We start from the raw sequence: 24777 nt of genomic DNA on the forward strand, positions 1-24777 counted from the left end.
AGAAAAACCTCACACTCATTATCATATTGTCTAAAGAAAACTAAATAGTCAAAATGCATTTCATTCAAAAATACCTTTGATTGCCTCTGAAAGTTCTTCAGAAGAAAGCAATATATTGCCCTGCACAAGTTCCAGTGGACCTGGCCTATGAGCAAGCTTGTCATTCAACCCATCCACTAAGCGTGCTCGCTTCAAAAGGCGCTGTCTCTCCACAAGTGAGGGATCCAAGGAACCAGTGTCTGATTATTCATAAAAGGATATTTGTATTATCTCATTTTAATTATCTTTGTGGTTGCAATTTAAATTGTTTTGAAAAAAATCTCAAAGGAAAGAAGCACAATATTAACTTGCTCAAGACAATATCAGTCTCTAACATTCATAAGCATAAAAGAAAGTAGGTATTTGTTCAAAATTAGGAGTGAGCTGAAAATGACCTGCTATCCATATTATCAAACTATTAAATGACTAGCAATTATATTTTGAATACAACATGTACCTTCAAGAATGTGCTGCTGCACCAGTTCGCTTCTGTCTGGTCTCTGCTGAATCTTATGTCTAAGAAGGTCTCCTGTCTGCACAAAACAAGCAATACATGACAAGAATTAAACTACTTCATAAATTTTTAACTTCTCTGAGATTCAGCCCAAATCCTGAAGCAATGCTAACACTCAACGAAATGTTATGTTACACGCAATTTTTACCTTTAATTGAATCAAATGGATTTAAATCTCTCAAATATTAATCTCAGAACTAAAAACTCAGACAGAACTATGCAACAGTTCTTCTAACAAAGGCTTCTTGCAACTTTATGCAACATTGCTAAACTGAAGCTTTCAAATTAGAATGAGAGAGTGTATGAGAGAATGTTATTGCAGATGTGTGTATACAAAATTATCAGCCAGATTTTTCACACAGAAAGAAGGATGAAAGCCAATATTTAGAATATCTTTTAAATTGTCAATGATTTGTCAAATGAGACAAAATGTAGTGTTATTGTGGATTGCTGTCTTTAGAACTGATTCACCCAATATAATCAAATGCTTTATGAACACAGCCATTTGCCAAGTTTCCTAAGTTGATAATGTTATCCAATACCAAGATAATGATTTATACTGCTTTAGGAACAATCTCCTTCTCTAGTTTTTTTTATATATAAGGTAACATGAGAGACAAAATGTAGAAAGTAAAGAACAGTCTGGAACACTGAAGAGTCTGTTAAATTAGCATTTATTAGTTACTGCTTCTAGACAGGAAACAAAGATTCTCTTATGTGAGGATCATATGGATGACACAAAATGGGTAAAAAAAATATAAATACTGAAAGACAAGTTTTCAAAACAAAAAGTTTTCAAAATGTACTGTGTATCAAGCCTGTAATCACATTTTCAAATTCAAATACAACAGTATTACTACTAGTAATCCATTCAGGAAGGCATAATTTATATCAGTTATATATTCTAACCTTTGCCCTTTCAAGCTGCTTTTGTTGTCCTGCAAATGCTGGGGGTGTCTTTAAAGCTGGGAAGAAGAAGAAAGAACAGAGTATTACAATTTCAATGACTAGTTCAATACTTCATTTATCATAGAAAGGTTTTAGGAAGCACCTCACAGTTATAACTAATAATAATTAAAAACTGCTGAGCACAAATGCAAGTAATGTTAGCAAGGAAGTGAAATAAGCAACAAAAAAAAAAAAAAACAATATCAGCTGAATGTTTTAATGACCATGCCCTCAATATTTAAAAATCTTAATGACAATGCATTTTGAGAGTAACTGTCAGTTACACTTGATATTTGTATTTGCAATATTTATAGTCAAGTTTATGCATCTGGTGTTTGCTTTCTAGGGTTCCCAAAAATGTTTAAAATAGATCTAATTTACAATAAAATCCATCTTAACTTCAAATAAATGGAGAAGTTATACTTAGAACAACTATTCTGTCACAATTCCCATTCTTCCTCTTATCCAAGTATATCAATTCTAATTGGGATCTGTGCAGCAGACACACAGGATGTACAGAACTGATGGAATCTTAAAAAATGCTTTGTGCCACATATAAGCATACTGCAGCAGCTTGAACACATTACTTCTGTGATCCATGCACTGTTGTTTGATAATGGAAAACACATCTCAACTGTTTATTCCTTCAACACGTAACTGTTGTGATAGGAAGATCCTTCTGGTTCAAGTATATTTTGTTGTTGACAAAATGGGTAAGCTTAAGTTTTGCCTGTTTGTTTCAATTTCTTCTTTCTTCGGAGGCAATCTCAAAAAGAGTCTGTGCACTGCATGACAACTGGACCAGCAAATTCTAGAATAAACTCTAAAGAATTTTAATTACTGGCTGAAGTATTACAAATTCTTATTTGTTTAGGATTTCTCTTTGAGGGGTTGAAGTTGGTGCTGGAAGCAGCTTCCCAATTACAAGCAATGCGAATACAATGCAAGCAAAAAATAAAAGGTAAATATGTACACACACACACCACACACGCGCAAAGAACATCTTGACAAGGATAGCATATACTTACAAGGATAGATGCCTCTCTCCACTAGCTCATTTACTGACCGCCTTAACATCAACTTTCTTTTCAGAGCTAAGAGAAAAAAAACACAATTGAAATACATCAGTTTATCATTCCCCCAAAATGCCTTTCGTAAATCTGATTTTGTGTTTTTGAGTTATAAAATGCTTTTGATGTCCATCTCTTTGACAATTTCAATAAACATACCTTACAAAGGAGGACATGTATATCTCCATTAACACAAAAGATTACAAACACACATTGTTCAATAAAAAAAAAAAAAAAGGGGGGGGAAGAAACAGAGTAAAAATGAACCATCTAATGGAATGCAATGCTGCAATAACATCCTCAGGAATACTCAGGAGAATTGTTGTGTTTGAACTGCTCTGTCTTAATATTCATAGCATACTATCTCTTATAAAAACTCTAACACAATTTAGCAGCAATGAAGCAATGAAAATGTTCAGCCTATCTGAAAAAGGAAGTTTAAAACAAACACTTCTAACTCTACTGAAACTAAGTGAAAGTAGTTCAATGGTATCATGTTAACCATAGGCCTTGAGAGATTCCTTTTGGTTTTTTATTTCTTTGGCTACGTGAGAAACACATACTTTTTCCTCCTACTCGTTCGTTCACGGACACCTCTGCTGACTAACCTGATGATTTTTGTTTGAGACTGCACCTCCTACACTGTCTGCCACTGCTTAATGCTATAGCTGCTGTGGCCGCTGCAGCATCCAGCACAGCAGTGGTAATAGCCTCCAGCACCCCGAAGTGCCTAGCGCTAACTTGAGTGAATCTGTTAACCAGAGCTCCCAAGACAACAGCTGACTCAGCCAGAGAGCATCTCCCCCAATTCCAATGCCCACCTACTGATTCTGCCTTCCAACACTGGTGACCTAGCCAGCATGATGTAACGTCAGATCATACTTCAACAGAATAACACTACATACACTGTTTGTCTGTTAAACTTCTGGTGAGATATTTTAAATAAGCAGACAGGTCTTACAATGTTTAATGCAAAAAGTGATCTCAAACTGCCAAGCACTAAGTGCCAAAGTTGCTGGTGCTGATTTAAAGTTCTGTTTGTAATTGTACTGGAAAGGAAGATAAGTAAAAATGCATCAAGAATGCTTGCACTAAAGGTTTGGAAAAGTTAATATAGCATTTTTTTAAAAATCTGGCATGTCAGAATATAAAAAGTGACAGTAAGATAAGACTACTGTATATATTTCACTGCTTTTAAAAGTAGTTTTACTTTAGTAGCCTATGATATCTATAGTGAACATATTCTAAATGTAGTAAAAAAAAATTTTCCCTCATGATGCACACTGTATTCCTTCACAAGACTGGGATTGACAGTAAAACAGTTCTACACTTTCCTTCCTTTTTTTGTTAAAAATATTCTCTAAATTAAAAACACATGAAAAAGAAAGTCAGCAAATTTGGCTAATTGCATTCATTACGCTACTTAGAGCATATAACTTCTTAGATATCTAACATATCTTCATAGCAAATGATACTTCACTTTCAATGTGTAATGTCATTTACTATGCTGTAAGAGATGGGTTGCTAATGGAGATGTTCGTTTATCAATCCTTCTGAGTGTGCTTATTTCCCATTATCTCTCTTACTTGACTTCAGCAAGAACCGATTACATTTTGAAAATATTGCTTGGAACAGATGCAACTCTGGACTGATTACACAAGTGCAGGAAGCCATGTGCATGCTGTATTCACATATGTGTTGATCTTTCTATAACCCTCTGCAGAATAATAAACTGGCGCTGACAGTTTCTTACACACTATCTTAATCATTAGCATAGTTTCAGCTTGATACTGGGTAATTTACTGACTTAATATTTTTCAACTAAAATATAATATTACACTAGAAAACTTAATGTTCTACTAAGCAGATATGACAATGAAGCAAGTTATTTAAACTATAGTGACATTCACTCACATAATAGTGGAACTTGCCTCAATGCTACCTACTATCCCTACTTCTTCTTACAACAGTTTCTCTTTTATTATTAAAGTAGCAAAAGTTACCACTGGGTGGAAGAAAAAAGAAGATACCAGTCCTAATCATATATGATAATTAAAATAAGTGAAATGAAAGAAACCAAAATAAAAAACTCAAAGCGGGAACAAATCTTCATGGCTGGATCTGATATATCTGTGTTCTACATTAGTGTGTATGAAATTTAAACAGAAACATATGTGGCTAGAGGAACAAAGTGCAGACATGCAGGCACTTTGTAGAACAAAGTGAAAACGCTTGCAAGATATGGTAAATGCATACAGCTAATGTTTTCTTGGCTCCATGCCATATTTATCACCTGATTTGTCTGTTCCCTCTCTCCTGCTCCTATAAAATTATTAAATAAAAGATCCTACTTACTTATGTTGAATAAAGATGCATAATAGCTAAAAAATTTGCCTTCCCCAGCTACAACAAACTACATTTATACAGTAGTAACAGATGCAGTAGATGTAGTAATCAATCACACCTTTACAAATATTTGCATAAAATCTTTCTAATTTGTTTCTCCCTTTCCCCAAAAAACAATTTTTATAGTAAATTTCACTTTCACTTTCCTAAAAGAAAGTGGTAACATTCAAATGGTATATTAAAATGAACAAAACCAAACACTACTTTCACTCAACGTATATAAAATAAACACATATCTGTTTAATACTTCAGGACTATATATGCTTATTTACCAAATATGAGTTTAAGACCAGCAACTTTGCTATTAGCCCCGATGTGTCTTAATCTCCTCAGCATAACTGGGCAAAAAAGAAAAAAAAAAGTGGAATAAAATTCTTTCAATCTTTTACTGAAGACTTGAATGCTTAATGCAATGAACTATCAGCCAGACTTGATTTTTGAAGATGGATGTTTGAGATTACCAAAAATTTAAGAAATCAAGTTCATTATGCCAGCTTTCTTTTGATGCAAAAACCCCACAAGAATAGGTGCATAAATAAACCCTTTGTTAACCTAACACTGAGGTTTAGGTGGCTATGAAATTTGATCTGGGCAGTAAAGGGCTGTTTTACTTCTTCTGTGATATACAGAAGCATCAGACCTGAAAATTGATTATGTGATATTTCACTAACATTAAAAAGAAGCATGGGTATTTAACAAAAATAAGTGAAAGACTAACTTTCTTTGTTTTTGTCCATGGTATGTTGTATGGATCCTTGGTCAAGGGAGACCTGAGGACTGGTTGGTGGGACTGGTTCTGGGGTGTCTCCAGAGGCACCTGAGAAGTCAGCAGAAATGGCATGACCAGCTTGAGCTGCAGCACGAGCCTGTTCTGCTGCTAGCTTCTCCATGCGACAGTCCTTGCAGTAGATGCAATGGATGATCTTGATGGCGTCAGAATCAAGCTTGGCCTTGTTCCCACCCCCATACAAGGGCGACCAGCTGCTACTCCCAGTGCTGGAATCTGAATAAAAAATTGCGAATTCAAGATCTAAGTAGAAAATATACTAACAAGAAAATCCAGTTATATCTAAAAAATATAATTTTAAATTGTAGACAATCACTTGCTGCAAATGTTGGACTGGTAACAGAATGTGGTGGTACCTTTTGGTATTTACCTTATATGAACATCATATCTACTTTGTTAAGAAGTGTTATAAACTGTCTGAAAATGAGTGAAGGAGGAGTGGAGAGAAGTGGGAGTGAAAGAAACCATTGGAAACTGGTCTGCAATCACTGACAACAGTTTCATTATCATGTACATCAGCTTTCCATGATACATGTAGCACTACATTTCACATAGTATCAGACATTTTAAATGCCAGTGGAATTCTGGAGATGGAATATACCGATCAACATAATTGATTACAAGAAAAACATACATGGAGCTGGCATCTGCTTACTTAAGCTTTTCTATTCTAAGGCCTGTTAGTTCTTCTTTAAGTTGGATGTTCGTTTCAGAATTATTGCTACTCAGGTAGTTATTTAACCATCTTGCCATGTCGTGAACTTGCATTTGCTGTGGCGTGAAAGATTTTCGTCCTTATGCAATCGGTCAACTGGCTACCCATGACCCCCACATGACTGTCAAAATAAAGTCTCAACTGTAGCCAGCATCAAGTTCCCAGAGTACATTTGTCACCTTGATTGCCCAGACCTGTCTTCAGAGGATGGGAATGGTTTACAATAAACACAGCGTGACTATAAATTAGTGATAATAATGTGAATCTATATAGCAAATTTCAACTTTTTTTTTGAAGTGGGTTTCACAACTGACGACAGTGGTGTTGGTGCTTTACTGTAGTATGATGTGCTTCAAGCTAAATGAGTGCCCGATCAGTGAAATCTGTGCATATAATAATAAGCAGCAAAAAAGAAAGTCAAATACAAGTTCACAATAAAATGATGACAAAATCTTTAATTTAAAAGACTGCTTAAAGAGAAAAAAAATCACGTTTATTTGCCACCATAAGACATGTTCTCTGCATGCATATTGCCAAGCAGCCATTTTGTGTAGTAAAATGGTGGCTAAACTTATTCATGTGGTTCTGCTTAACCCTCTTAGCACGGCATAAAAATATAATTATGTAATAAAACAATGGTGTATAACTTAATATGTCAAAGACATCAGTAGATGATGTTTGTTTTTATGCTTTCCTGCTCTCAGGTAAACATTAGACCAAGAAACAAACTTTTGGAAAGGAGAAAACTTGAACTTAATAAATAAAAGTAAAATTGCCTACATTCATTATGTTGACAACAATAATCCAAGAAAATTGACAGTTTACAATTCTTGGATCATATGAGCAGAGACACAGTCATGACTCATCTTACTCTGCCTGCAAAGCCACGATTGTTGCCCATCATGCTAAGAGGGTTAAAATAGGCAGCGGAGCTTCTGTATCTATATTGTTCGAAATAACATATGGCTCTTTTGGTAGTATTTGATGATAATAGCTATTTGTTTCATCGGTGATCGATTCGTTTTTTCGGCTTAGGATGTTTTGACTTTTTGGTCCTACCAGGGATTCAATGGAACAAGCTGGGACAAACTGACTTTTGTTGTGGGTCGAAATGGTCTTGGGGCAAAATGACCGGCCCCACGTTGCATACAGTAATGGCTCTTTTCATCAGCACGCTCTGCTGACTTTAAAATAATCACATTAAGTGCTTTGTACTGGGTCTAAGGCATGAAACATAAACGTACATAATGCCCACTGCATGAATCCCATTCACTTTCTACTGAAAAAAGATCCCTACTCTTTAAAAAAAAAGGGGGGGGGAGAAAAAGCACCCTTCGTAAATAACAGATGGAGCATCGACGTGCCCGGAAGAGATTAGCGAGACAGGGCTAACTGGCCGGCGCACCTACTGGGCGGTCGTGCATGGGTGTTTGCGAGACCTAACGCCGTCTGCAGGCCTAAGGGAAGCCGGCGAGCAGACAAACAGGGGGGAAAAAAAACAGGGAAGGTCGCAATCGTGGCAGAAGTGATAAAGCTACTTCAAGTTCAACCGTGCCTTAAGTTCGAGCTCTGACAGCTTGGCAGTGGCAGCACGGTATGCTCTGCACTTGGCTCGCTAGATGCCACCTTGTTTGCCGCTAATTGCCAAATGTATTTTTTTTTGAAAGAATCACCAATTTCGCGGGCAATAAAATTCTAAAGCTCCACCTTTCTTGCCGCTAGATGCAAATGTTAACGATTTTAACTACAAGACCAGTGAAAAGAAACGGGGTGAAAATATGCTTTATATCTTTCAAAAGAGTATGCCAGGACATGTCACTGTCAACTGCTAGTTGTTGCCAAACGGACTGGAGTGACACAAAGCCTCTATTTTCCTATTATGAACACGGCGTAGTGTGAGGTCACAATTTGGGACAAAATAGAACCAACTACATACAAGACTGACTCACTAGTGTGAGTAGAGTCAGTCCAGGCGCGCTTTTCTTTAAAGATGGATAACAACAAAAAGTATATCAACAATATTTGCATGTAAACTTATGTGTTCGCCACAGGTAAGCCTTTTATACAGCATTCTTACTATAAGCCACCCAGCGATGCAGTGAGCATTCTGGGTTTTGCAATATTTCTTACATTTCTTCGCGTTACATTTCGCACCCGTGGGTAGAGTGGGGTAGGATACATGTAAAAATGTTGCGGCTAGACGGTTACACAACTCTGCCCGGAACGATATTCGGGCTTAGCACTGCATCTGGAGTCAAGTCAGGTGATGCCGAGTAAGGCTCGGGGTGGACCGTTTTTTCATAAAATTCCAAGCCCAAGTAATGCTTAGGGTATACGCCAAAGCCAAGTTGAAACTACAACCACAGAATTTTTCGTTCGCAAATCTCGTTCTCGTTATAAAAACATGCACACAGAGTACATTTAAATACCAAAAGGCACGCGTCATACTTTAAACACATAAAATAATGAACACAAAATGATCAATATTAGTTTAAAGAAAGTTTTTTTTTATACATTTACTTTTCTCATCGTCGTCTTTGTCACAAGTCTTAAAGTAGCCGTTCCATAGCTTCGAGTGAATGTGCAAACGAAGGGCGGCACCTTCTGAGCTCTACTTTCCTAAACTCCAGTAAATCTTCGCTCAAAGCATAACTTACACTTATTGTAACTGCACGTCCCGCTCAACTGCATTCTATCTTTTAAACACCTCATCGAGACTAAAGCAATGTCTAGTAAGTGATAGCAACTCGAGGTAGGATGCACTGAACTCGTTTAACCCAGATAACGGTTGGTGTATCTTTAAATGGAGCACATCTTGGCAAGCTGCATGCGGAACTAATGCAGGCATTCTGTGATGGCCAAGAAGTTCATTATGATGAAAGTGTCTGGCCTGGAGAAAAGGAGGGCTGAGCGCCCAGACCACACCACGAAGACGCCGCAGTCTAAAAGTACGACCTTCGTTGTCAGGCGACGTACACAAGCATTTCCAGGCAACACAACTGCCAAAACACTGTGATAACCATGTTTACACTCGCACACATTGTTAAAAAAGTCTAGTGATTACGATTTACACTTTATCATTTTCCCTTTTACGAGTATCTACATCTTCATAACTACTCTTTCTAGTTTAGGAAATTATTTTTTTTTATGATACGAAAATTAATGCATAAGAAGGCCAGCCCAATTAAATTTCATTCCATTAAACAATCTCACCAGGCGCAGGACGGTCTGCAAAACAAAATCTGATAAAACAAAAACATATCTTTGAATTCTAAATTAAATTCCATTTAAATTGAAGATAACATCTGCCAGAGGATCGTCTCGTACTTCTTCGCACCGAGAGCATCTACTAGCCATTTATGTGCTAACACACACATACTCAGACCTAAAACACGTTCGCACTGATGGTGGGCGGAGGGGAGAAGAGTAAGCGAATGTCTGAAATGTTGGAAGCTGTTGCCTATACACGACTTGCCATAACATTTCCACACTAAGCTGAGCGACATTACGAGAATGCGCACATTTATACACCGTTATTCAGAGAGAAAGAAGGAGAGGCTGCTTTTCACCTTAAGTTCGCCCACCTACAATCCCAGGTAAGGAAGACGATATTTGCCCTGTGCATAACAAATGCCAACGGCACTGATGTTGACCAGGCAGCGTCATATGGATTGCTCATAGGCCAAAACATCAAGACAGCTAGCTAGGCCATGCAGATGGCAACAACACAAGGCAGAGAGTATGAAAATGGCACACGTGTCCACAAAGGAAGAGGAAGCCGACAGGACTACTAAAAGACCCGTGTCAATACGGTAGGTAGCCTACTTTTTGCCTTCGGAGTTTGCCACTACTGACCTGAAGCAGCTGAGTTCCATGTGAGGGACTGTTGTGTTTTTTCTCCTCCCCGCCACCTTCGTGTCTTACTGCCATGTTGAACATTTGGCTTCAGTTAAGTGCGAAGTCCGCTGCTCTGACCTATTTGCGGTTGTCTATATGCACACATCTTTCCCCCACCTAGGCGCATACCGCACGTCATATGGCCTTTGATTTCAAGAGAATGCCGACGTCTTGACTCTGTACCTCGTACGTGGCGGCAGGAAACGACTGAAGGTAGAAACACGACTTACACCCGTCCGGAGTCTTACAAGCTTTCCTCTGAAAGCTGTTATATTTTTCCAGTACTTTCTTCCTAAAAAATCTAAGTACCCTCGTATGTAGGCTGTGCTGATTCCATGACAGTTTAATGTCAGGTAAATGGCGCTCACTTAACATTGATTTAGCCACGAAAATGTTGGCTGAAATGATCACCAACATGGCTGATGTTTTTGACTGTTCACGTACAACATATCGAAATAAAACAAGTACTTTTTATTAATTACAAAACTGCATAACAATAACCACAGTTACAATTCTTAAATGTGTTTTTACTTCAATATTAATAAACAATGCCAACCTGATTTTCAAAATACACTTTTTAAGTAAAGATGATCGTGTGTGTGTGTGTGTTTTTTTTTTTTTTTGGGGGGGGGAGGGGGCTGAAATATCTTAACATTTTAGTAGGAAAATAGTTCACTATTCTGCTTAAGTTACGAGGTGTCAAGTATGATAGAGGCTTTAGTTTATACATCATAAACAAATCTTGATGCTTAGTCACGAAGCTGAAAAGTTACATTTAATGTAACCTGTACGGATTTGCGCCCAGATATGTTCATCTCCGAATGAATTATTAATGGAGCCCCGGCTTCAGTTGGTCTCAAGCGTTCTGTAGAATTCTTCTACCCAAATTATTCATACTGCACTTTCACACTTCGTTTTGGGCACACACACACACAAAATTTTACCTTTACACAAATTTCAAGCTATGTACGAGACACACTAGCACGCCTGTTCTCAGACTGTCGCCGTAGCTACTGTGCCGGATGTAAAAGGTATGTGTTTTTTTCCGTGTTTTTCAGAATATTTTACCCTTTTGTGACTCACGAAATAAAAGTGTATGTTGAATGTATGAAAACATTAGATAGGCAAGGATTAACTGTCACAGAAATAGTTTAGTAAACACAGTTCACTAGTAGGTTTTGGCGGGAAGGAGTTGTGGAAATTTTACTCAGGCCCGGGACAGCGAAAAAAGAAGACATGTCCGAGTCACGAGTTGTAAATATCCCGAGTTGAGATTGGTGTACAGTAAGGGTAGTGTCCGTCCACGCTGGATGCGGCGCGGTACTTACCCGTTTCTGGAGTAACCTCGCGTAGACGAGGTATGACATCTTTTTCTGTTATTTCTTCTGAAATTGTACTAGAACTCATGTAGGTTTCGAAGTTGTAATCATATGAGAGAAAGATGTGTGAACTGGAGAACATAGTTTAGAATTGTAGTATAGTGTAACCTCGAGTTACAGGTTTTAATTGTATGGGCTGAGGAAGAATAGGAAGAATCGCCTCCAGGACCATTCCTTGATCCCCTCTGGTCCAGCATCCAGCAGCACGTGGGCTAGGAGCACCGTTAGCTCCGTGACATCACCGCGGATTGCTCCTTCGTGACCCCGGACTAACTCAGTTTATAAGCCAGAAGATCAGCTTTTAAAAAGCATTGACATTTCAAAGACATGACATAAAAAAGGACAAGACAAGCAAATAAAAGTTAATCCACTATTGGGCGTGCCAACGACATGCCACCCCTGCCAATAATCTAAACCTTACCAGAAAAAAACCCCCAGAAAAAAAAACCAAAAACCTGACACCTTGTCCAAGCCACGGACCAGACATACTATCCACTGTCTCAAGCCTCCGATCAAACGGAACAAACCATTGCGGGGCACCGCAGAAAACTTACATACACACCAGGTATGTTTACGTAACACTGAGGAGCTCGCTGTATACATCGTCGTCTGGGTTTGCAGTTTTTGTCTGAAAGTAATTCGTTGAAAAAAAAAAAAGGTACTGCAGAAGAACCATCTGCGAAGAGATGCTAGCAAGGATACAATGACATATCTGAAGACAATACCACAACAGTAAGCTGTGGTACAACTAGAGAAATTCCTTTCCCTGGACTTCCAACGGCAACGGAAGAGGCTAGATAAATACAAAGAACTGCAGTTTCACCTGCACCGGGTCGAAGGCTGCTGGTTTGATAGGAAAGTGCCTCCACCGAGGGATGATGACGAGATGCTACATCCTTATGTCCAAAGACAAGACCTCTAAACCTAGCACATTACAATTCTCAGTGTCTGTAACAAGCACGAAATGATTCTTTGTGGGGAGAATCTTAAGATCTGAGTGAATAATACACACCCCTTCCACTACCCAACACACACAGCCCCACAAATCTCAGAAGCCTATAGATAGTAGTATTGCGTTGTCAAGGTTACAGCCAATGATCGTCGTTGAAACCACTGGGCGTGTATCCGTGATTCCTATACCTTGATATCACGGTACCTGACCCTCTATTTATGTCAACTTTGTAGGCTATATCACCACAACGAAAAGGTAAAACCAGACCGGCGAAATAACCGAGGTTAAACCAATAACTTGGCACTAAGTGTTTCACTCTTCAGTAAATTCACATCCTGAAGCTGGCTGTATACCCAAGGCAGTCTTTTAAACATGAAGTATTCGCACACTGCGTGCTTTCATATCATGCCCTTTGATATGCCTGTTGTGTAGAAAATAAGCTAGTAGAGGGAAGTGCCAAGAAGACAAAGATATAGTCACAAAAGGACAAGGGTAATTACTCCTCAAGTGTCTGACAGAAAGTAATCAAGCTCATAAGGCGTAGCTTGTCGGAGGTTTCGTTCTGTGCGACACAAACATCCTGTTACACCCACCTGAGAAACGGCTGAGGGACACAGTTTCGCCTGAACAAGGGAATGTAAGGTCAGCGCTATAACTCGTCGGATGCCTCGTCGCGTTTTATCACTGAGCAAGACTTCGCCGGGCTCCATATTGTTTACATTAGACTGAAAACTTTTCAAAAACTTCAAAGACTTAAAACTCCTAACATTAGATCAAAAGTATATTTTCACCTACTTCTCGTTTACACAACTATTAGCAACAGGGCTTAGTTGCACGTAAGATTGTAAGGTCTTGAAAAAGTCTTAAGCCGTCGTAAGCTGCCGATTTCAAGTTCAAGTCGTTTTTGCTGTTTGGTCTAAATGGTCGGCTTGAGCAAAGCAGCTAACGGTGACTGTTGGAAGGTACGTCCAGAAAACCTGGGCTTAACATCCTCGCATGCAGCTCAGCCTTGTCCTTGTGCCGTCTGGACAAGGAATGGGAGGGGTAGGCTTGGCTGGCTCATTTAATCTTGAATACTTGAATATATAAGTGTAAGCGCAGTGCACGGTATAGAATGCAAAATATGATGGCAGTAGTGAGAAATTAATGCCTCTAGAGCATGCATTTCTGCAGTACACAAGTGCTCATGTATCACTTCGACTTCCCTTTCCTTCCAACCACAGGATCGGGTAGGACCTGTTAAAAAAAAAAAGTGGAGGGGGGGGAACATTCTCGATGCCAGTTGCATATGTGCGAAGTTAAACACGCTTACGCCGAAGACTAGCCCACTACGGCACAATAACAGTCTCTTGAAAGAATATGTTCACCTGTGGCTGACACCTGTAAGCTTTTCCATTCGGGTAGTCAAGTACAAGTCTAAGCATACACTTGTGCCCTCCCGTGACCCAGTCCTCTCCCCCCTCCGTATTTTGACCCTACCCCGCCAGCTACCCTGTGTGCTAGTTCTTTACTTCCGCCTTAAGTCTACCTCCTAAAGTTAAAAAAATTCCTCTTCGTCTGCTTGGCTCCGGAAGATCATCTTTTAGTTTCCGTTCGTCTTCAGCTGTTGTCGAGCAAACACTGACTCACACTGTTTACCTGCCAGGAATCCCGAACACGTACAGCAGCTCATAATATGATGCAGACACTAGTTTTTTAACTACATGTATGTCTTTACATTATAAAGTATATTACGCAGATAATCTTCTCAATGGTTACTTCTCACAGGTGCTTACGCTTCGTGGTTGATATGTGAAGAGGAGTATCTCCATTTCTTTAAGACCAAGTTTTTGAGATAAACAAGACCTGCTTTAAATCATTTATTGCCCCTCCCGCCCCAGCTTAGGGGTGTGTTCAAAAGGGTTGCGTGGGTAGGGGTGAGGGTCACGCTTTGTGATTATGATTCTGAGCGTTTGGTCGATTTTAACAGCACAACAAAATTATGTTGCTTTAGTTTTTTTCCTCCTGTTTGATTCTGACAAGAAAGCACGCAGAAACTGGAGACATAACATCATTTTACCATACTTTTCCTGCCCTTAAATTTCTACCTTTTTGTCTACTACGCTCAATCAACTTTTCCCATTCTCATCAATCGAGTCGACATCGTCATCTGGTTAACTCGTCTTCACACCATCGAGCTTTAAAAAAAAAAACTAGAAAAAATGCTTTTGCCTACGCACCGGTATCAGGTGTTGACGTTAACTCCCTCAAAACTGTAAGGCATGAAGTTAAGGGAAGAGAGAGAAAGAAAGAGGGAGAAGATGCCACAAAAAGATGTTACATGCTCTTTCGTTCATGTCTCCACCTCCTCCAAACCATCTACATCAGGGGTGGGGAACCTTTTACCCTTGAGGGGCCCTTTTGATATATTAAAAACATCATTCTCAGGCCGTAAAAAATCATCTACTTAAAAGTTAGCTCGCTCTATTTATTTAGCTATAGTCTGTTAACGCTTTTGCACTGTCTACAATCCCAGCCTGCCTAGCACTGCTGTTCTCTGAGTCACTACAATCCCGCCTTTTCGTAATTAGGTGTGTAAAGCTATGCTCTGCCACCATGAAAATCATAGCAAAAAAAAAAAAAAAAAATAAAAAAAATAAAATAAACTGTTTAAAGTGAGTAAAATATATATTTATAATTAAAAGTTCCTCTAGGATACCGAGTATTTAATAACAAAAAACGTTTTCTCTAACGTACAATTTTCTGCTCGTAGCTTTCCACTGAAAGTGCATTAATAATAACAATAATGACTATTTAGTACACACATACTTCCTCCTTGTGGAGAAGTTTTGGCATTTATAAAGTATCTCCACACATACTAAGCACATAGAATTGCACATGCACAAATACACTTATAAACCCGAGCTAGTTTTTACCAGCCAAAGCTTTCTCATTTGTTCATCCTTCGGAAATCCATAAATGGATACTGTTGGATATGTGTGTAGGCCTGAATTGTACACTAAGGTACACCGCGGGCATCAATCGAGAAGCTCACGTGTCTGTCATACACTCGTACGTGTACCCCCCTGGTCTACATGCACAAGATTCCTGGTCATGTGGAAATCAGCAAATACAAAAATCCCATGTAATGTAATAATTCGTGCAGATTTATCAGCTATCTAAATAACAAAATCTGGCCCTAACTGCTGTTCTTGAATCGACAGTGCCCACCACTGCTCTTTAAAGGATATTTCTCCGATCTGACTTATTGGTGTCGACTCCTGTCAAAACTATTCTGGAGCACACAGTGTCATTACGCTGACCCAACTCCGCGGCCAGTGGCGTTATTCGTCTTGCATCAAAGCCTGTAAGACACCATGAAGCCTTAAAATGTAGGGTTTGTGCAAGTGCACAAGGGCAACAAGGATGAAACACCGAAGAAAGATCTAGCGATGTGCGGGAAACGTCACCAGGGTGCAGCACCCGAGCAGCCGAGTGTTGATGGCTACAGGACGCTACGCGCAGGCGCACGCAGGCTGCCGACAAAAAGCACTCGCACGACGGGAGAGGGAGAGGTAGTCGCTGCAAGGCCCACGATGGCTATCCTGGTGGGCGAGCGACTCGCAGTACGTCTGATACATCTGATGACGCTGGAGTAGTATAAATTAACGCTGGTGACTCCATCTGCTGTCACTCCTCCCACACATTCGGGAGTTACCGCTACAATGATGAGATGATAATGCCGCCTTTCAATTCTCATTATTGCGACACGCCAACAAGAATGGCGTTTAAGCAAATTAAAAAATGGCTTAGGTTTTCATTTTTCCGTGAGATGTCTCACGCACTATTTTGTCGCGAACTATTTTGCTGCTTACAAGGAAATACCCTCTGGCGTTCTCCGCGGCAGTCTGGTGAATTCTTTTTTTAATCTCTTACCACGTTTGCTGACTACTTAATTCCCACCCCCACCACCTCTCATAAATCCTATCCCACGTGCCTTGGAACCTCTCTCACCTGAGCAAATGCACACGCTCTATGACATAGGACTCGGTGACACGCTCACTGCTCCCCACGTGATACAAGACAGGTGCCTCGTATTCTTATGTCGGCAGCAGCATTGCCTGAACGAGCGGTGCTGTGGGCTAGGTGTGGGGTGGGCGAAGTATCCACGTGCACTTCAGCTCGACTCTTGCAGCATGCGAAGATGGCAAGAAGCAACTGGCGAGGATTAACAGAATCTTGGCACGCGTCATCGACGATTACTTCTCTACTTTCTCCAGTCGCTAAGTCAAATTATTCTCATATTTCTGATGGTCCCTTCTCATTCCCTCAGACGGGGTGAATGTCCAACAACTGCAACGTCCAACCCTGACTCAGATACAAAAGGCCTTCCCGGAGACGTAGTGAGCACCATTCCCTCCGTGAAATGTCACGTCTTGCGCAGCTGTCAACGGCGCGCTCCTTGAGTACGCGAGTTTATCGCGATAGTGGCCTGACTATAACCAGCACTAAGCACGTCCACACATAGTAGCTACTGTCTACGGTCCCACTGCAAGTCGGAAGAAAGCGCTTCAGGAGAGTGTGAAAGGAAAAAAAAACATTACGCGATGACAAGCCGAGCCTTTAAAAAAACAGCTGTCGTACTAAATTATTTCCGGTAAAACATGCAATACTTGCCGATTATCTTGCTCCGCAATGATCGCAGGATGTTCCTGCGTGTGAACTTCAGCGCCAGCGGGGATGTAGGCCACTCAGCTACGAACTCGAAACTGGCCTGATATTCGCCGCAAGACACAAAACACGTGTTACTATAGTAGCCTGCATCATTCATTTCATGAACCTTAAGCGTCAAGGTAACCGAAAAAAAAAGGTATGCGGTCACCGGCAGCCCTCAAATTGCAGGATGCCCTCGCCTATAGGACCGCGTGCGTTGGAATGCCGGGGCTGCAGGATTGGCAGTACCAGGAAGCGTAAAAGCATGCTGCTTCCTTGACCAAATGTCTAAACAGCTAGGCTGGAATCGTCGTCTGAAAGATAGCAGAGGCTATCGGACGCGGAGAATGTGGCACTGGGAGAAACCTAGGCCAGACATGACAGCTGCTTGGCCAGCGAGGAAAGAATGCGCCGGCGCACGCCACGCTGTGCATGCAAACCAATCAGACTGAAAACACTGGAGACTTTCTACACCAGACATCTCTTCACGATCAGCCTTTAACTCCATGCATGAAGCCCCCACTGACAGCCCCCACTTCCACACACAACAAAAACAGTCGCACGAATTTCAGTCACATAAATATTCATCAAAGAAGGATCTGAAGTGGTCACTCTTTTCTCTCTCACACACACAAATATCCATTTTTTGTTTTCTTTTGCAAATGCACTGGAGTAACCGGAACAGGGGAACCCCTGTTCAAAGAACCTTATTTTACGCCAAACGAGCGTACAGTCTGATTAAGCGAAACAACATATTCATCTGACTTATGAGACAGCCTGTCGTAAGCATGTCAAAATATGACGGCAGTTTGTTTTCTAAAGCAAGCACAAACCAAACTGTTCTTTCCGGTGGTTACAGGATGTTTCACCGGAGTAAGCAACGGATGGTCGAATCAAGCACTACTAGTTTTTATTTCTGCTGAGCAAGTTATATGAACCCACAGTTGTAATGATAAATGGAGCGTGAGGTTTTCACGTAGCCAGCACTAAACAAAACAAGTACGTGGATAGTTTAGCTCAGCAACCAATGAAATGTATAGTTTTTGTCAAATTACCATACTCACTCGTAACATTCCTTCAGATAAAAGATAGGGTAGAGCCTCTAGCCTCCTCCACCCTCCTGTGCGCATAGCGCGTGCCACAAGGTAGATGCTGGCCTATCAGCTGTGCTGTCAGCTGTTCAGCAGCACTCACCGGGTAGCGCGCTGTTCTGTAGCCAGCTGGGTCAAAAACAGATGTCGACCGCTTCTAGCAAACAGTTCTCTGCTTGTACTGTCAGCAGAAAAGGACCCGCAATACCTTTCTCTAGTGCCTCCGATAGATTGGTTTCTCTCTTATTTTTCTCTGGTTCTTCATAAGCAACCTCTCTCTCCGGTCACAGATGTTGGACCTCCTTTCAGTTTTCTCCCGGATCTGCTCTAAACCCTTCGGCTTCAGACCTACAACAGCGCAATCTTTTTTAAAAAGTGGTCAAGGATGTCGAAAACTTGACACCACGACATACCTGGAGTGTTTGGTAAATATGTTTGCGCTAACATGTATAGGCGCAAGTATCTTAGGTTACTCTCTCTGTGTAGGTGAGAAAGTGTGAGTGTTGGCGAGAGGATAAAAAGCGACAGCATCATGCTCCTAAAATGATAAGCACAAACAAAAAAGGCCGCTACATTAGTTTTCTGCCAGTTTTCTTACGACTGCCCCACAGACACCAACGCCATTTTGAGGACACGAAACCACAATTAAATTCAGCCACCATTTATTTTAAAGCATTGAGCTTCGAACTGCGTTTTTCTTTATACTTAATTAAACCTATTTGTTTTTCTTTCGTCATCCCCACCCCGCCTCCTTGACACCTCGGGTGGCTGCAGGGAGGGTAAGCGGCGTCGGGAGGAAGGGGACAACGTCATGTATTACCGTCTGAAAAAACAACATCATGTATCATCGTCATAAAAAACAACATAATTTCTAAATCTCGACTTACCTAGCACTGAGCTGCTTTGAACGAGGCACGCCATGCTTCTCTTGGCAGATACAAACACAGTCGTCCTCGCCAGACTGGTGGTTGGGGGGTATTATAGGCTCCACCCGCACCCCACTACAAACACAGGTTGAAAAAGAAGCGCACCATCATGGCACCTCCACCAGCGCTGAAGCCATCACATGGAATATTCATGCCACTCGTGCGACTCCCATTTCTCGTTACTTGAGCACTGACCCGATATCGTCCAAGCAACAAGAAGTGAAAATGTTTGCGAAAAATGGGGGCCATCTACCACTCAGTAGTCTAGTGAGGTCTCACCGGAAGAAGCTACTACATGGCAAGAGCTCATCTACTCCCTCTAGGGGACCAAAGGCAAATGCTCCCCAAAACATCCAGTAGCCGGTAAGTAAAGCCGGTAAACAAATGCCGGTGGATCCAGTCGGCCCCCCTCCCCTCACGCGCTTTCTCCCTGCCCCTTATCTCCCAGTCTCTGCCAGGCGCTGACCTCCCTGCAGCTCTGGCTGCGCCCGCAGGATGAGGCAGGCAGACAGGTGCTGCTTCAGCTGCATATGACAGTCAGCTGATCTGCCAGCTGTGCCAGTGCTACAGCTCACAGACCCTTCCAGTCGGCTTCGACTCCCTGTAGGTCTTGCCTGGTCTGCCTCGGGTTCATTCACGGTCAGCGTACACATAGCTGACGTTTTCACGCATGCACATGGAGTTCCAGCTAGCTTCGAGGAAGCTGCCGGGGGACCTTAATCCCCTACACTCTAATGGTCACTGTCCAGCTGGGAAGCGACTTCTTCGACACGCCACATTAACAAAGGTAGGTCTCTCAAAAGTTTCTCTTGTACTTGTGTATGTGTGTGCGCGCGCGCGCCTTACTGCTAGCAAGTTAACTTTACACGCGTGTTCTGCGTCAACGCCCACTTCACGTTGTATGGGGTTTACCAAAACCCTTCTCTTTTGATGTCAGGTGTAGTGCTCCGCAGATCCTAATTCAGTTTCCCTGTAGCTTCAAAACACATTTTTTTCTTACAACCGTGGAGCAGCGTTTGCATCGCCTATCTATGGTTTCACTTCAAAAGCTAGGCATGGCTGTGTCACCATCACCTTGTGCCGAAAATACTGCGTCTAGCATCTTCTACGTCCACGGTGCTTGAAGGGAGAAAATAAACGTGCTGATTTTTCCCCTGTAAATAAAAATGTCATTTGTGCGCAGCTCTGGTGTTAGAACTCTCGGGCTAACGTTTAAAACTGTCTTCTGCGCCCAAACTCAACCGGTATGAAATCGGGAAGAATTACTACAGAGGACAGCCGAGGGAGATGCACCTAAATTCTACCTGGCAGCCCCTGGGCAGCTGCTGACTACGAAGACAACCCGTCTTTCCCCTTTCCCCTGCCAGCTGACTCTGACATAAGCCGGTTGCTTCTGACCAATGGGGAGGGGATGCGGAGGCGGAGGCGCGTGCAGGCAGAAGGCAAGCAGGTAGGTACCGGTGCTCCTGCCGCTGGATCATACCTATCGGAGCTCGCCACTTGTGTTTTCGCTCATTGTGTATATCTCTGTGTAGGTGGCGTAGTCTCTTTGCCGGCTTCTGGCTACCGACTGACATGAGGACACCGCTGCTCCTACACACAGCCGCAAGACCCTACAAACTCTGCTACACCTGGCAAAGCGGCGCTAAGACAAAGTGTGGAGAAAGCGGGCAGCGCTGTCTGTGAGGATGGCAGAGCGGCCGTGAGAGAGAGAAAGACAGAGTCAAACCTTCTCTCAGCCCTCCTGCACTCTCCTTGCATATGGCGCCCATTAATCAGTTGCCCCACTCTAAAAATAAAACATTGCTCTCTCGTGCTTACCGGCAGGCTTGTCGAAAGACAGAAAGATGGGAGTGGGGGTGATATAGATAAAACAGATAAAACTTAAGAGAAGGAAGGACGAGTAAAGGGACAAAACTGCAAAACGTCCCGCGGTGACCAGCAGCACTTCTTCCATGTGTAAGTGAACAGGTGAGAAAAACGGTGGCCGTCCCTTACAGCTGTGTAGATACATGTATAGATGTAGATTACAGAAAACGAACACACAACATGCAGCATCTACATCAGGGGTGGGGAAACTACAGACACTTCTTAGAACCGGTCTGCCAAAATCTGAAATGCACTTGCTTTCATTTTTTTGTATTCAGCCTACATTAATTTGATTGAAGTTCATCAAGTACAACTGCGATATAAATCGGCAGTCCGCAACACTTCTAACACTAAGTAAAAAGATAACAAATAACACGGCTGACATGTCTGATGGAGTCTTTAGAAGCACTGGGACAGGCTGACTTCAAGGGAAAAGCTGGTTTTAAAGTTATATTGTGAGCGAATTCAAACAGCTTCACTTTACGCAATAAATTCGGTAAGTGAACGCCTTCATGTCAATTCCATTATGACTAGGTTTGTTGTGTATTCACCTGGCCTGGGATTTTGGTATTTTACCGGCCCACCGTATAGCTTAGAATTATGAGACCGACTAAAACGAAACTTAGTCCACCCCTTGCAAATTTGTGGTTCACAACCTAAAGGAAACACTGCTTTACATATTGAAAAAGATAGTAATGAGGTCAAGAAATCGAAAAACTGTTAATCTCTAACCCTCTCCCCAACAAATCTACCTGCAAACCCAGACTAAAAGGTCCCAATGAATGCAGGTCAAAAAACTAGTGATGGAAAGTCAGCGTTAAAAAAGAGAGAGAGAAAACATGGATGTGTCGAAGGCCGTTGGGAACTGACGGCATAACGACCAGCAATATCTCGAAATAAGTGTTGAACGCGCACTCACTCCTGCCTCCTCATCGGAACCGAGCTTTCTGTTTAAACAGCTGAAGACCTCGAATTTTCTAAGGCTGCTGGGCATAGACTACACGAACACTCGATGACCACTCAGCCGCCTTTGATCAAAAGGTGAAGAGCACTTTAGCACAAAGTTCGTGGTAAGCGATGACGGAGTCGCGCTACTATCGGCCCTACTCCTCCAGGTGATATTTATCTCATCTCCACCCATTGCCCTTCCCCCCTACTATCCACCCCCGCCTAGGCCGACATCTACAAAAGGCAATGAACCAAGCATCTTCAAGCTTGTTGTCGCAACTCTCGGCAATTAACACGTGCAACAAGACGGAGGGGACGATAACAACCAGCCGATTGCTGCTAATAACCCTCCACCATTCCCACCGACATAGTTCACCACTCTCACTAAAGTAGCACTAGGAAGGAAAAAAAAAATTAACTAGATTTTGATAACGAACCCTCAAGCAACATCACGCCAAGCGAGTGTTAATTTAGTGTGCTGATGTTTTAACTAAATTTAACTGGAATGAATATCATTATCATCCTTGATTATGAAATAAATACAGTAAAGATCGTAAACGTCAACTGTAATATCTTGTCATCTGGGTAGTCCCGTCATTCTTCGTGGGTCACGTGACTCCCAATCATTACTGAACGTGATAATCAGCTTACTCAAATTTGCCTTCACAGTCATTTATCATTGACTTAATTGATATCAGTGTGCAGAAACTCTTCCCTGTGGCGTCTTAACAAAGTCAAGTTGAAGTCTGTTCATCTCATCGGTAAGCCAGCGGCCTGTTATCTAACAGCGACATAACCAGGTATGCTTTAGAAGACCGAGGACATTGTCAACGCGAACAGTCCCTGGTGCCAGGAGAACAGAACCCAGTAAGGTAACGCCATAGAGCCCTCTATCGAAAACAGACCCGCTCACAATAAAGTGATAATCCGCACAGAATGAGAATGTCAAGAACCTAACAAAGTCTAGGCTTACTGAGCAGAACAATAAAAGAACCTATTCCATTAGGAGTATCCCCTACATCCTCATTTAAAACTTACACGTCCACATACGTTCACCCCAAAACTGCATTCTACTATTAAAAGTTGGACTGGCTTTCACAAGAGTCTAGCACATCTCATTTAAGCCATTTTAGCCGAAAAAAGTGCTAACAGCTGGAGCAGGCAGTGGAGGTGAGAGCAGAAACAGCTAGAGAGGCCAACAAAGCTGCGCAATAGTCTGACATCTTTATAAGGGACTTGGGGATCCGGGTCTAGCAGATGGTCCCATCACCGACGCTACCAGGAAAGTACGACAAGACGACGCCAATTCCTAGACTTTGGCAAGATAAGTCTCTGTTCATTTCCGGAAGTATGTAAAGATTTATTACTATACTTAGTGTTTCACTGGTTGTTTTTAACTATTTTACACTTAATGTGGCTCCGACGTCTTCAATGTATGTGCAGCAACATAGAATGGGTTATGAAGGACAGACAACCATGGAAGATAATATCAAATTACCGAGATTATTAAATCGGATTGTGACAATCACTAAGTGATATTTGGCAGTACGACAGGACTGGTAATGGTACGAGGAGAGAAGCATCAGCAGGTCGTTTGTCTATGCGTGAAACAGATCCGCGTATTTTGACACAAGTCCAGAAAACGCTGCGCCGCCATTATTCCTGACGAATACCACTTGACAAGAAACACATGGCGCTTACACTCACGGGCGTCTGTCTAAAGAGGTTCTAAGAACTAAAACACAAAATTGTTGCGCTTCATGTTACTCATGTTGCTCGCAAAACGCGGCACCAAAAAAAATTTTTTAAAACATAAAGTGGGTATAAATTCGCATACAGTAATCCATACTGCACAACAAAGCATATAAACAAGTTAGAAATAAGCATGTGTGTGTGTGAAGGGGAGGTTGCAAACGGAGGATAAAATTGCTACAATTTTAAATGATTTTTCCCCCTGCTCTCGAAGCAATGTAGATATTTATTAAGTATTCTACAGGAAGTAAATATTGAAAAAAGTCTAAACATGGTTGTAAAGCATTACCAGCTTCTGAGTTTTTACACAAACACACGGAATCAACAGCGGACGAGAAAACGAAACACTACAAATCGAGCGGTGTTATGAGACTACTTTATGGTCATTGTCCACAGCGATCAACCAGCCGTTTCAGATGGCTGAATATGAGTGACTCCTGCAAACAGTTTTTCACACACCTGATCATCGCACAGCACAAGCACCTGCCGCCCGCTTCTACAACTCGCTAACCGGCCAAACGAACGAGCATCATGACAATACTGGTCACGGTTTGACTGTGAAGCAACCGTTTATCCGCATATTTCTAACCGCGGTCTCTTCTTCGGGAAGCGAGGGCGGGGTTTGAACTTTTCCTCTCTTTCGCATTCAGGACCATGGGGTTTTCTGATAAACAGACAACACAGGGATCGATCTAAGTTGCTGTGTAACGGCATCTTGACGGGGTTTCATGACACGAAGCCCCCTTCCTCTCAAAAATGCAGGGACTTGTTGGCACGGTTCGCCCTGCACAT

The 24777-nt window shown here is 41.7% G+C and overlaps 1 protein-coding gene across 5 annotated transcripts in view; it reads right to left on the bottom strand.

Moving 5' to 3' along the window:
• LOC112556899 (MKL/myocardin-like protein 2) overlaps positions 1 to 24777 on the bottom strand; it is a 58001-nt gene that overhangs the window by 17362 nt on the left and 15862 nt on the right. For 2 of the 5 annotated variants that reach the window (XM_025226354.1, XM_025226346.1), the window contains exons 1-6: positions 19378 to 19552; positions 5696 to 5980; positions 2530 to 2595; positions 1463 to 1518; positions 497 to 572; positions 75 to 239 (exon numbers count right to left, since the gene is read on the bottom strand). In XM_025226354.1, the coding sequence (XP_025082139.1) occupies positions 75 to 239; positions 497 to 572; positions 1463 to 1518; positions 2530 to 2595; positions 5696 to 5980; positions 19378 to 19411 (682 nt within the window). In that variant the 5' untranslated portion in view covers positions 19412 to 19552. Of the gene's footprint in view, positions 1 to 74; positions 240 to 496; positions 573 to 1462; positions 1519 to 2529; positions 2596 to 5695; positions 5981 to 18463; positions 18781 to 19377; positions 19553 to 24777 lie in introns of those variants that run through there. The other 3 variants (XM_025226364.1, XM_025226375.1, XM_025226366.1) reach the window with 2 other exon arrangements.

The sequence above is a fragment of the Pomacea canaliculata genome, linkage group LG1, assembly GCF_003073045.1.
Source record: "Pomacea canaliculata isolate SZHN2017 linkage group LG1, ASM307304v1, whole genome shotgun sequence".
Classification (NCBI taxonomy): Eukaryota; Metazoa; Mollusca; class Gastropoda; order Architaenioglossa; family Ampullariidae; genus Pomacea; species Pomacea canaliculata.